At 33.9% G+C, this 13,709-nt stretch overlaps 1 protein-coding gene across 1 annotated transcript in view; it reads right to left on the reverse strand.

Moving 5' to 3' along the window:
* The window catches only part of LOC150104509 (SEC14-like protein 2), a 39,050-nt gene extending 30,528 nt beyond the window's left edge, over positions 1 to 8,522 (reverse strand). The window contains exon 1 of the mRNA XM_090395683.1: positions 8,319 to 8,522. Coding sequence (XP_090251809.1) covers positions 8,319 to 8,372 — 54 coding nt within the window. The 5' untranslated portion in view covers positions 8,373 to 8,522. The remainder of the gene's footprint in view (positions 1 to 8,318) is intronic.
* Between the last annotated feature and the right edge of the window lie 5,187 nt (positions 8,523 to 13,709).

Here is a 13,709-nt window from a genome sequence, read left to right on the forward strand (position 1 = left end):
TAAAAACTATAACAAATGTTATGTCTTTAATTGTAATGTCCAAATATTTAAAGAGACGGAGCAAACTCGATAAGCACTACTAACAGTCTACTACTGGCGCAAACTGCATATAAAGAACAGTGGAACTGCGCGACGGACAGTGCCGCATTACGCTAATAGCTCGCATCTCACTATGACGTGCCTATGCTTGCGCGCGTGGCAACATGACACTGTGGTAAACAAAGTGCTGCTAGCGTCCTTCGCCCTCCTAAGTGCTACAAGATGGATTTTTATTATTTTTTATACAAAATAAGAGAACTGTATGTTGATGATAAAATTAAATATTACAAGCAAATATAAATAAATTAATAAATATCTTTATATATCGAGGAAAATTGGGGGTGCTGCAGTTCCGCAGTGCCTATGCACGAGCCGCCCCTGTATACAAATCATAAAAGCAAGCGAAAACATTATTATTATTATTATTATTATAGTTATATAACAATAAAAGTTCCAGCAATATCAAAAACAGAATTCATAACAGATAATACATAGGACTGATTTTCATAGGATTAAAAAAATAATAAAATAAATCCTTACAGAGAAGAAGAGAAGTAGCAGAAATAAATCTTCTGAGACCACAGGCTATATATAAAAGCCTCGATAACAAAAATGAGGGGGGGAATAGATACTAGGGGTGAAGAAGAAAATAACATTACCGAAATAGCGCATGTAGAAAATGATCTTTCTATGTGTGTAGGATCGCAATGGAATACAAGCCGAGAGTATACAAAAACTGAGAAAGGTGAAAAGGCGCAATTTTTTTTTCAAAACGGTACAGAAAAGAACCGATCTAATCCATAGAGCAAAGAAGATGATCGTGATATTTTTGATGTTTCAGGAATAAAATAAATTAATCCTCTTAAGCCTTTTTTTTTCGTAATGAAAACAGGCGAGCTCCTATTAGGCATACCAACTAACCTATTAGCAGACAGGTAAGCCAGTGTCTGCCCTTAGCTATTACTGATAGCTGAACCCAAGGCTATCAATGATTTTTAGTATTCGGGAAAGAGAAAGAGTATTGCAAACAAATGAAACTGCAGACAGAAAAAAAAGGCATTCTTTACATATTTTCTGTAATGTTATTTATTTTCAGTTCTTCATATCTCGTAGTTCTAAACTCTATCAAGTATAATGAGTTCTACGGTAGATTTTTAGTTGCGGTGTTAAAACCCCGAATTAAAGGGAGGAAGAAAATCTATTTGGTTGCGCCGAAAATAGACTAACTCGTGAACCTGCCATAAAAATTATAAAAGTTACACTAGTCACAGATATAATAATTTAAATAAATAAAATATTTTGACAGATAAAACTTCAGATTTTGCCTTCCTGGTTAATCATAGCAGCGCTACAAGAACTGGCTGCAGGTTTGAATTTCCTCGTTGACAAGGATGCATGTGATTGTCTTCTGCCGTACATGCATTTTGTCGACTGGTGGGAGACCACTTCTCCTCTTACTGGGGCTCTGAATTAGCTTGAAAAAGTTACATGTTTGGTGTCAAAAGTTGCGTTTCAAACCAGGTAAAAAAATGAAAAAATAAAAGCATTTATAAAAACAGAAAAACTTTAGTCCACCTACGGTACTATTGATTTTAATGGGTGGGAGTCATCACAAATGATGTAAAAACTAATATTACATCAACATTTTAGGGTTTAGTTTAACTTTTAAAAGCAACGTTCGGATAGTAATCATTGATTCATTTATCTCTCTCGCTCTCATCTCTCTCTCTCTCTAGAATTCACACGATGGATTGAAGAACCTAAAGCAAATTAGTGACAGGTGTGAACTTACAGTAAGTATTTATTTTTATGCAAATATCCCATCCAAGAAAGGTTAAACTATCATAACATGTTGTGCACTGAATGAACCAAGGGTTAAATATTCGGAAATCCTGCTCTAGAGGCCAAACATGGCACGTGTAAAGCCACTTCAGGCCTCCCATAAGTATGCTAGTGGTCTCATGCTAGATGAATTATTGAAATTCATCTTGCTCATTAGATTTTTTTTTTTTTTTCATTTTAAATATCTAATTACAATTTACCTTTGGAAAATTAATTCATAAACTTCTTTCTTTATTTTTATGAAATTTTAGGATCGTCTCTAGGTCAGCATGTCACAATTTTGCAAAACGCTAGTCTGTGCTTTGAAATGATTTTTCCTCCCATCCGTGTTGAATAACTAATCAAGAAAGATAACAACCACACATTATATCGTTCAGCATAGCGATCTTTATCTCATTTTAGTGGGAGCATACGCTCTGTACAGTTCTTCGCGCTGTGTCATTCAAGTGTCGTTCGCGACATTTTCGGTAGCTATGGCTTTCTATGTCGAGGTCATACCAGATGGCTGTTGTACAGGAAGGCGTTCATCCTATTTTTGTAATTATGTATAAAATCCTTCTTAAATGGTATTTTTAAATCCTATCTCTGTAGTTATTGCTCTGTTTAGCTATAATTCTGGTTAAAAGTATAATTAAGTTTAGATGAAGTCCGACTACTGTTTTGGTAGACACAATTATGACAACAAGAACATAACAGGGAAGGAGTATGGCCCGAAATTTATGAAAAACTATATGAAACTGCAGTTTATCACACGATAAACTGCAGTTTTCTTAATAAAAAGGTTTTTTCCCTTCTATTATCTTGCCCGGAGTTCCTCAATCTTCTCACTTACAGAAGTGCATATACTTAATACTTATTGGTACAGTACCTGTTACAGTAGCATCCATTATATAACAAGCAAATTCGAATTTAATTTATAATCTGTACTTCCTCGCCCCTTTCAAACTGGTTTCACCCAGCTACCTTCTCTTCCATTTATGATAATTTAGTTAGGTAAAAATTTTTTATAAAAGTTACACTAGTCACAGATATAATCATTTAAATAAATAAAATATTTTATTTATTTATCTAATTATCTTTAATTTTATTTAATTAAATAAAATTATTTTATTTAATTATCTTTATCAGCAATGTAATAATTATGCTAATGTCAGCAAATCACTTGTCTTCAAGAGATTTTTTTTATTTATTATCATTATTTTTTTAAAACGGTAATAACTTGCCGTTTATGTATAACACATTACTAAAGTTCCTTCCTAATGTGGATCTTGTCATTCTGTATGTAAAATTGTGGAGTGGGTACTTAATCAAATATTCATCACGCTTTTTATCTTGAAGAAATCCAGCATTGTTAGCATACGTTTCTAAGATTCCACAATATGGTGATTGTATCAACGAAATGTATCAAATATTCGAATCTTGTTTATAATAATTTCCAACATGAACAATACATTAATTTGAATTTATTTATTTTTTTTAAATTCCCTTAAATTTGGTACTATCTTCCATTTCCATTGACAACTTGAGACCTTCGCTGCCGCAGCAGAAAATAAATAAATAAATACACAAATAAATAAAATAATAAAATTTTGAATTAGTAGGCTTTCTGTGAAGCCATCTTCATTAAACGTTTCTGTCTAATACTGAAATGTATTATCAAAACACTGTTATATTTGAATTTAAGACTGTGTTCTATCAAAAATTAACTCGCATCTTCTGCTCGTTCAGTTCTGACTATAAATACGCCACCTATCATAAATTAAAGCAATAAGAATAGAAATGCTATGTTATGTCGTGCACGTGTAGCGAATTTCTATCTTCCGTTATATAAATGCGCTTTTTCAGTTCAGTTTTTCGTCGGCTATCAGCAAAGGTTATTTCAAAGTTTGCTATGAATAATCACAGCTCTACAGTTATCAAATCGCAGAGGTTTAGCACAAAAATTTAATTCACTTAAATTTACTTCAGGAATTTATTAATCTTTGTGATTTATTTTAAGTCATGTCTCCAGTCTAAAATTATTTCTTAAAGAATAATTAATTTCTTAAAAATTAATTATTCCTAAATTTAATACAGATATACATAATACAAATATATATGAGGATAGATTGAAAGTGTGGGGTTTGCAGAAGTTGGTTGATAGGAGAAAAAGAGGGGTATGATAGAGGCATTTAAGTTGCTTAAAGGGTTTTATAGGATAGAAGCAGGGAAATGTTTCAGCATTTGGCTAGAGGGACCAGAACAAGGGGGCCATCCCTGAAGTTGAATAAAGATGTGGTTAGTAGGGGCGAGGACTTGGTTTATTTTGCTTAGAGAGTGGTGAATGAGCGGAATGGGTTTCTGTTAATAGGTTCGAGAAGAGGTATGATAGATTGTGTGGATAGATTGGGTCTCCTGCGATGAGTCTTCGGACTCCATGGGAGGTGACCGTATAATAATAATAATAATAATAATAATAATAATAATTTATAGCATGAGAGAAAAGGAGACAGTACTTGAGTAATGTCATAAATCATAAAAACATACAAAAATATATTCTAGCATATTTAAGTTTCAAAAGGTTTTAAATAAAAATATTTCATATACTTCAGAGAGAGAGAGAGAGAGAGCAGATTTTCGAGTAGAAGTGCGTGTGAGATGACATTTTGAAGATATTGAATAACCATAGCTCATATCAAGGGCCAGCTCAATTTCTTGGAGAAATATTTGAAGGGTAGAAAGATTGGGGAAAATAAGCCAAAATTGCCAATGATATGAAAATGACAAACTGGGACAATTAAGGCAAGTGTACAGTTCTGTTTTGACGGATGAAAACCGAAGTTCTGGAAGGGAAAAAACTCGATCACTTTCATATGAGACAGGTAAGTCACCATATAGATGGGGTTCGAATCCAGAGCTTTCTAGCCAAAGGGCATTGTCTATACCTACTGAGCTACGGAAGCTATCTTTTGCATTTAAATATAACTTAAATAATCAAATCAAATAAAAAAATAATAATAAATAGTTAAACAAAAAATAATTAAATTTAATTAACAGGCAAAGTATAGGTAACCCTCGTATAACGCGGTACTTATACAACACGGTTTCGATATAATGCGGTCTAAAACTGTAGTAACCGTTGTTGAACGCGGTACTTATACAACACGGTTCCGATAAAAACACGGTCTACAAATTGTAGTGACCCTTTATCTTGTCATATGTTTTTCACTGCGCGACTTAAAAATCAAATTTTATCTTCGTTAAATTTGTGTCTGCCTGTAATCCCACATGTAATTATAAGTAGCGAATTTCTATTAGGGGAAATACCCTTTAGCACGCATGTACCCAATTGTTTACCGTATAAAAGTTTATTGCTGAAAATTGTCCTCGTTTCTGCCAGAAAAGTGCATTAAAAATCATGTGTGTTCATCTCAAGCTGAGCCCTTTATTTTCTGGTGAGTTACATACAATATGTAATGCTTGCTTTTTTTGTGTAAAAAATTATTTTTATAGTAATGGCCACAAACTGCAACGAAAGTGAAAAACCAACATTGAAAACAAAATTACTTTCTCTCGAAGAAAAATACTCAAAATCTTGGATCGGTTGAAAAATGGAGAAAAACCAGAAGTTTTTGGAGGGACTTTGAATTTAAATGAATCAACAATGCGAACAATCAAACAAAATGAACATAAAATCCTAGAAAGTGTTTATTGCTGGGTCAACGATAAGTGCAAAGCGTGGTGCTCGTGTACGCGATATTCTAATTGCAAAATGGAGAAATCTCTAATGATTTCGATAGAAGATTGCACCTCAAAAGAAAATTCCTATGGATGGAAATCTTATTAAACAAAAAGCTCTCAAAGTTTATAAACATTTATAGTGCAGACCAGGTGTTCAATGCGGATGAATCCGGGTTATATTGGGGGAAAAATGCAAAAACGCACCTATATTTCGAAAAATGAAAGATCAGCTCCTGGATTCAAAGTTTCCAAAGATAGAATTACTCTACTGTTTTGTAGTAATGCATCAGGTAATTACATGACAAAACCAGTGTTTATTAACCAATCCTCGTGCTATGAAAGATTAAAATATGCACTATTTTATTTTGCCTAAAACATTTATGCATTATGTGCAATGAAGTTTAAGTACAAATTGTAATTTTTATGCTATGTATTTGTTTCATAGTTTATATGTTTTCTTAACTTACATGAATTAAATAAAAATATTTTTTTGTTGGATATGTCATTGTTGTTTATATAATTTTAAAAAAAAACGATTTCGGAACATAACCCTACTTTTTCTATGTGATCAGAGACTCGCATAACGCGATTTATATAACGCGGCGTTTCTGCGGAACCTAACATCCGCGTTATACGAGGGTTACCTGTATTTAATAGTCAAAGTGGCTTCTCAGGAATTGAGAAGATGAATGATTTGATGATTTTTTTTTTTTTTTTTTGGATGGAGTGATTTAGCAGTTATTATACATTGCATATGTTTTTAAATACATTAAATTAAATAAATAAAATTTTAAATAAGTTCACGTGTCTTTTCTATCCCTATCTCCATTTTTCTATCCTCACACCTACTGCACTTTTCTCATTTTTTTTCTATTTCCCCCCCCCCCGCTAAAAGTGGGTAGCTAATAACAATAAAACATTTGAATCATTTAAACAAGAAGCATCGTGCATTGTGCCGAACATGGAAAAGGCATGTTTTTCCCCCTTGAACAAATGTCTGAGTGAACACTGCAGAAACATATGCAGATTTACTGAGGAAACAGTTGTGACGACAAAGCCGTAATTCTCGCCGAAAAATCCCCAGAATTGTAATTTGACTTCGATCCATTAACATACTCGAAGTAACAATTAATGCGGTTTGTTCTCTTATTTAAAAATAAATTAATTAATAAAATTGAAATTGGGTGCTGCTTCTCTCAAGTACACCAGTGTCTGGCCAGGTCTTAAAGAGATTTTTTAAAGCCAGATGTATCCTTCAAATCATCCCCCCCCCCCCGCCATCGGCTACAATATCAACGGAGAGAAAGAAAATGATAAGGGTGTGCGCGTATTTCTTATATAAAGCCGAGTTTGTCGGTGAATATAATTTTTGTCCTCAAAATTCCTATTTCTGTACTCAAGGAAAGCGTCCAGTTGTCGACCTTTGATATGGCCATTCCTAAGTGTTGCACGCATTGCATTGCACAATCGAAGCCATCGATCACACACGCACATGGACCGAGGTTGTGAAGTTTTTATCTAAAACTGCTCTCTTACAAACAGACAATATTCAGAGAGCGATAATGTGTAGCCATGGAGGTATATTAGCAACTTACCTAGAATTCAAAGTATCTTCATTCCCTCAGTAGCGACGCTTACTTTTCTGTTGGAAAATACGAGACCAGAGTTCCAATCCTACTGATGGCGCACCTTCATAGACCTGTTAATTGAAGGTGAATTACCTGATGACACAAAGTGCAATGGATTCTTCATCTTGCAAGACAAATCAGGCATAGACGTGGTAGACTAGAAATAAAGCTATTAGGGTGTGTGGTATTCCCCTGGCTGACATCAGACATTTCAATGTCTCCCCCCCCCTCCCACACACGCCACCAGGCATGAAAATACACCGTCTATGATTGAGTTTATAAAGTGCATCCGGCTGAAAAACTCGTCTCCAAGCAGACCAAAAATGTCTGAGAAAAAGCAAAGAATTGTTGTGAAAAGGTTTATTTATTTATTTAATATAATAATATCATAAAATGTTTCAACGTAAAATCGCTGTAAAATAGAGCCGCGCATTTGCTACTTGAGATAGTGATTAAATTTAATTATGAGCTAAATTTTGTTTAACAAGTTCAACCAATACTGAAAAACTCTGAATATAACAGAATGTATTAGTTGAACTGCTTTTGATAATCTTCTATTATTAGCATTAGGCGTAAACAAAATCTGTGATATGAGTACGTGGTTATCAGATGCTGTTCCAGTTCAGCAGTTACTTTTTTAAAATTTAATTACATAAATCAACTCACTTCTGGTATGATTTTTTATTCATGGTCAGTTTCCATGCGATTTGGAAATATCGTTTTCAATAAGTAATTTGGTCTAGAACATAGACTTTGACCATTAGCTATTAATTGTTAAACTAATTCCTTCTGTGGACATCATGGGGAAACGGAAGAAGGAAGAAAATAAATTTTAGCTAATCGAACGACTTAATCAGGACAGTTACAAAAATTCTCTTTCTACAAATGATAATTATACCCACATTAACGTTACAATAAATGAACCGAATATATCTCTTATAACATAATTATGAACACCAATCCCTCGATGAGTTCTTGGACACCCTGGAGGTGTCGCGTAATAATAATAATAATAATAATAATCTGTGAAGACGTATAAAATTGAGTACAGTGCATGTAAGACAAAATTTAACAAAAGTGAGAATTTACCTCACACAGTATCCTCTCTTGTTCTTGACTGAGATTTCCAACTCTTCCACTCATGATAAATCAAAGTTTTAATATAATACAATACTCTTAAATTACATATCATTCACTAGTAATAGGGATAGAAAAATTAAATGCGCATGGTGAGAGCCGAGAGTATATCGAAATACTTGGCGGCCCAACTGAAAGATAAGAACAGCAGTAGTGACCATCGACCGATAGGAAGATAAAAATTGTCAGCTTCAATAGACTGTGGACTAATCAAGGCCTTCTGTTGTAAAGACAACCCCGTGAACTTCAGAAACACTTATCTGCTGAACTTTGTGACTTGGGATGATATATATTTTTCAATTATCGGTGGTAGCTCTAATGTCAATATTCCTGGCTGGAATTAAAAAATAACTGCACACATATACCAACATACTAAACACTGCACTACTAGCTGCAAAGTTTTTCCGAGCCAAAGAAATTTGCCAACTAACATTAAAAATAAATAACTCATATCACGGAATTTGTTAAATCAGTACTCAGGTACGGTATAAAATTTACATAAACACCGTAGTTGCCAATCAATAGAAAAAATCCATCCAAGGAATTGTTTCAACGGTGCCTTGGAAGCCCACAAAAAACACACAAATAACAAATCAGCATTTTATCCACAATTATTTTAAGTTAATCAAACTTTCTTCAAAAAAGCTAACTCCAGCTTTGAAATCAGTGGGATTACAACTTCATCATTTCTTCATTTAGCATTGCTAATAATATTATCATTACTTTTACCAGATTCAACTCCTAAATTTACCATTTCATTTGCTTTATTTTACGTCATATGTCAAAATATACTAAAAATCATTTAAAATGAATTGATATTCATTTCAAACAGTACCTACTGAAAAACCAGTAAGTACTGTTTGAAATGGTATAGTTTAATGAATACAATTTTAAGACAGTAGTTTTTAAAACTGCATAATTAAATGTCATGCAAGATAATATGAAATCGTTTTCATTGTAAACAATATTATTATATCGTACTTTTTATGGTATGATAATAACGTAATGTAAGTGAGCATTTATACTACAAACATTTGCTGTATAATTCTCTGTCAGCAATAATTCTCTGTCAATTAATTTGTCAACAGTAATGCAAATATTGCCGCATATTAAAATAATAATAATAAATAAATACGGGCGTCACTTACGTTAACTGGTTATTTATTTTTGTAGAATTTTCGGCTACATTTCATAACTATTTCAATACAGGAGGAAGATATAAACATAAAAACGAACAATTAAATTGAAAACGCGTGACATTATATGCGCTATGAACTGTAGGAGGATAACTCCATCTACATTATTAGAAAGCAAGGAATAAAAAAAATAATAAAATTTAAATAATTAATTAATTACAGTCTTTTATGAAATACATAAGTGAGGAATATTCTTTTGAATAACTTCCCAAAATTGAGAAATTTCATTTAAAATGCTATGAGAAGTAGCCGAAAATTCTACAAAAATAAATAATAAATTAACATAATAACGTGTAAGTGATATCCGAATTTTTTTTATTGATATTCTAATGTCGTCCACTTACGTCTCGATTTTCAAATCTATCGCTGCACATGTCCTAATATTACTTTGCACATTCATGTCGTTATTACTTACTGTATATCCTGAATATGCAACTGAAAATATTCGAAACATATCGAACATTAAATAAATAAAATACTACTACAACTACTACTAATAATAATAATAATTGCTTCTTGGCATTTATTCAAAGTTTAGTTTTAATTCTTCAAACAATTTTAATATGTCTTCTAGATTAAAAAAAGTACTATTATTATTATTATTATTATTATTATTATAAACACTACATGACATTAACAAGGAATTACTTCAACATCGCCGATCGAAACAACAGAGGCACATATCGTATAACACGACCTACAACAACCCTCTACATCCCCACACCCTTCAACAACTCATACGGTTCTTTTGTGAGATCACATCAGATACCCACGCAACTCAACAACCTACCAAGAAAGTTAAAACAAGTAGATAACTACAGAACATTAAAAAACGAACTCTGGAAAATATACCAACAAAGTGTTAAGAAACCATTAACACTAATATACACATCACAAATCACTAGCATCCAATGCCTACATCCCATACATAAACAGTAGCAACAACACAAATAGTGAAGGCTAAATCCCACTCTCTTCATAAAACCTAACCCAAGCTTCGAAGTAGGTGGGATTAACTTGCCTCACTCATCTACAAGTAATCCTTATAAGCAAATGCAGAAATTTGTATGTATAATCACTCTTTCTCAAACTTAAAAAAAAAATAATAAATAAAAAATTATACAAAAAATTCTGTTTAATCTTCATTGATAATATTAGAAGAACATGTGTTGTAAATACATAATATAAAGGCAAAAAAGTATTATTAAAAATTTTAATTGAAATCCAATGTAGGAATTGCAGCACTTAGTGCTGAACTCTGTAAAATTATAAGGTGCAATGTCATACAAGATGTTTATTGTATGTATAAATATTTTAGCAATAATAAAAAAAAAACTTATTATTATTAGAATACATAAAACGGAAAAATTTGTATGAAATTCACTGTAAAAACTATACATGTAATATGTAATTATATGTAAATATGTAAATGCTCTGTAAGATGATAAAAAAATAAAAAATGTTATTATTATAAAAACCTCCACGGAATCAAAGACTCATCGTGGGAGGTCCACTGTTATACACATAGTTTATCATACCGCGATTTAAATATATTCACTGTCTCTGCGCTCCCCACACTCTCGGGCGTGCATTCCAATCACTCAACACTCTCCATGCAAAAAACCTGCTCCTCACTCCCTTGCTCACGCCCTCCTTATACAACTTCCAGGAATGACCTCTTTTTCTCCTGCTATCCTCACCCATTCTGTGCAAAACCTCCCAGACATTAATCTGGTAATAACCTCTTAACAGCTTATATGTCTCAGTCATACCCCCCCTCCTCCTTCTATCCACAAATTTCTGCAAATTGTATTTTGTCAATCTGTCTTCATACCCTACATTCCAAAGTCCAGAAACCATCTTAGTCAATTGCCTCTGAACTTTTTCCAACGCATCTTCATCTTTTTGAAAACCAGATGGCCACATCTGTGCACAATAATCCATATGTGGTCTGATCAAAGTCTTATACAAAGGAACCATAACATCCTTACTTCTACAAGTCAGTGTTCTCCGCATCAATCCCATTATCCGCTGTTGTCTTCAAAATTTTAGTAACATGCCCCCGAAATTTTAGGTCCTTGTCTACAATCACTCCCAGATATCTCATCTCCTCTGCCTCTTCCAAGATATTTTCACCGACTGTGTACTTGTCATCCCATCTCTACTTCCCAAATTTCAAAACCTTACACTTTGAAACATTGAATTGACATCCTCACTTATTTATCCATTCAGCCGGTGTATTCAAGACCTCTTGCAAAGCTAGAGCATCCGCTATACTCCTGATAGCTCTCCCCAACTTTGCATCATCTGCAAACAACTGCATATGACCATTCAGACCGCACCAGATATCATTTACATACAAAATAAACAGCAATGGACCCAGAACAGACTCTTGAGGTACACCATTAGTAACTTTCCTCTTCTGGGATATCACTCCTCCATAGGCAACTCGCTAATGCCTATTAGGTAGCCAATCTCAAATCCAGCAAACTAATCTACTGTTCAACCCCATCCGTTCCAATATAATTACTACCTTGTCATGTGGCAATTTATCAAACGCCTTTGAAAAATCGAAATATACCACTGTATATGCAACACCCTTATACAACGCATTTGGCACTTTATTATAAACAGTAAGCAGATTGATAAGCGCGATCTTCCTTTAGTAAATCCATGCTGGCCGCCAAAGAGTATTTTTCTGTTGTCAACCCAATTCTGAATCTTAGTCGTAACTAACTTCTCTAATACCTTAACCACAACTCCAGACACACAGATTGGTCTATAATTCAAAGCTTTACTCTTATCACCTCTCTTATGAATTGGAACAATTTTACCCTCTTTCCACTCTTTTGGAACTTGACCCAGTGAGAGACTCATGTTGAAAAGATATGCAAAAGCTGTTGTTAACTCTCTGGCACATTCCCTCAAAACACGTGGTGAAATAGCATCAAAGTCACATCAAGTCTATTGAATTCCTCATATACCTCCTGTTCACTTACTAACAGTTCCTCCTACTCCTTCACCTTTCCCACTGCTTTCCAGTTCTGCATGATGTCACATTCACAAGAAAGAAATACATTTATAAATTGCTCACTACAATATCTCAACCAAATCCTCCGCAGCGGTTATCATTCCTCCGTTTTCACCATTCAATCCCATCCTACCATTATCATTCTTTCTTCAACCGGCCACATATCGAAAAATCTTCTTAGGATTTTTCTGGGCGCTTTAGCTAACTGCTGCTCATACTGCATTTTTTCTACCCTTATCAAGCTAGTCACCTTCCTCGCCTGCTCTTTGTACTTTTCATGCAACTGGATGTTATAAATACTCATTTTGTATTTCTTCCATAACGCCTTCTTCCAGATTGCTTACCTTATCTATTGATTCATCCATTTTACAGCTATTCTATTTACTCTCTTAACCTTTGGAATACACTCTGATACTGCCTCCACCAAATAGTTCTTGATTAGTGCCCCAAGCAGCACTGATATCCTTTCCATCCAGTTCCTCTTTCCAATTTATTATCGCTGTTTCCGGAGCTTTTTCTAATTACCAGTCTTATAATTCCACATATATCCCTTTATAACAGACGTCCTCGAATGACTGGTCATCCTACAAGTGATCACCTCGTGGTCACTCTCACCAACTGGTGGAAGATTTGACACCTCATTTATAACAACATCATCTGATAAAATGATCAAATTCAATACTCTTGATCCTCGTGTACCCTCCGTAACTTGCTGCCTAAGGTAATTGTCTTTCGAAAACTCCAAAATTTCATTTTCTTTACCCCCTCGCTAGCTAGGCAATTTGCCTATACATTTCCTTCTCATTACCCTCCATATTACCAGGTCTATAGAAACACCCAACTAAATATTTCATCCTGTTTACTTCTACCTCACACCATACTGCTTCAATACCGTGACCACTATTTGCACCTTGCAATTCCACCTTAGATGGGCACAACTCATCTGCTACCATTAACAGTACTCTCCTCATTCTTCACTGTCTATCTTCATGAAAAATATCATATCCGTTCATCTCTATTCCTATAAGGATGTCATCGTCATCTAACTACGTCTCACTTATACCAACAATTTTGGGGCGAACAGACTCGAGCAAAGCAACAATTTCGTTCCCCTTA

Source organism: Typopeltis vanoorti, chromosome 7 (genome assembly GCF_054136105.1).
Source record: "Typopeltis vanoorti isolate ZY-2024b chromosome 7, IOZ_Tvanoo_1.0, whole genome shotgun sequence".
Lineage (NCBI taxonomy): Eukaryota > Metazoa > Arthropoda > Arachnida > Uropygi > Thelyphonidae > Typopeltis > Typopeltis vanoorti.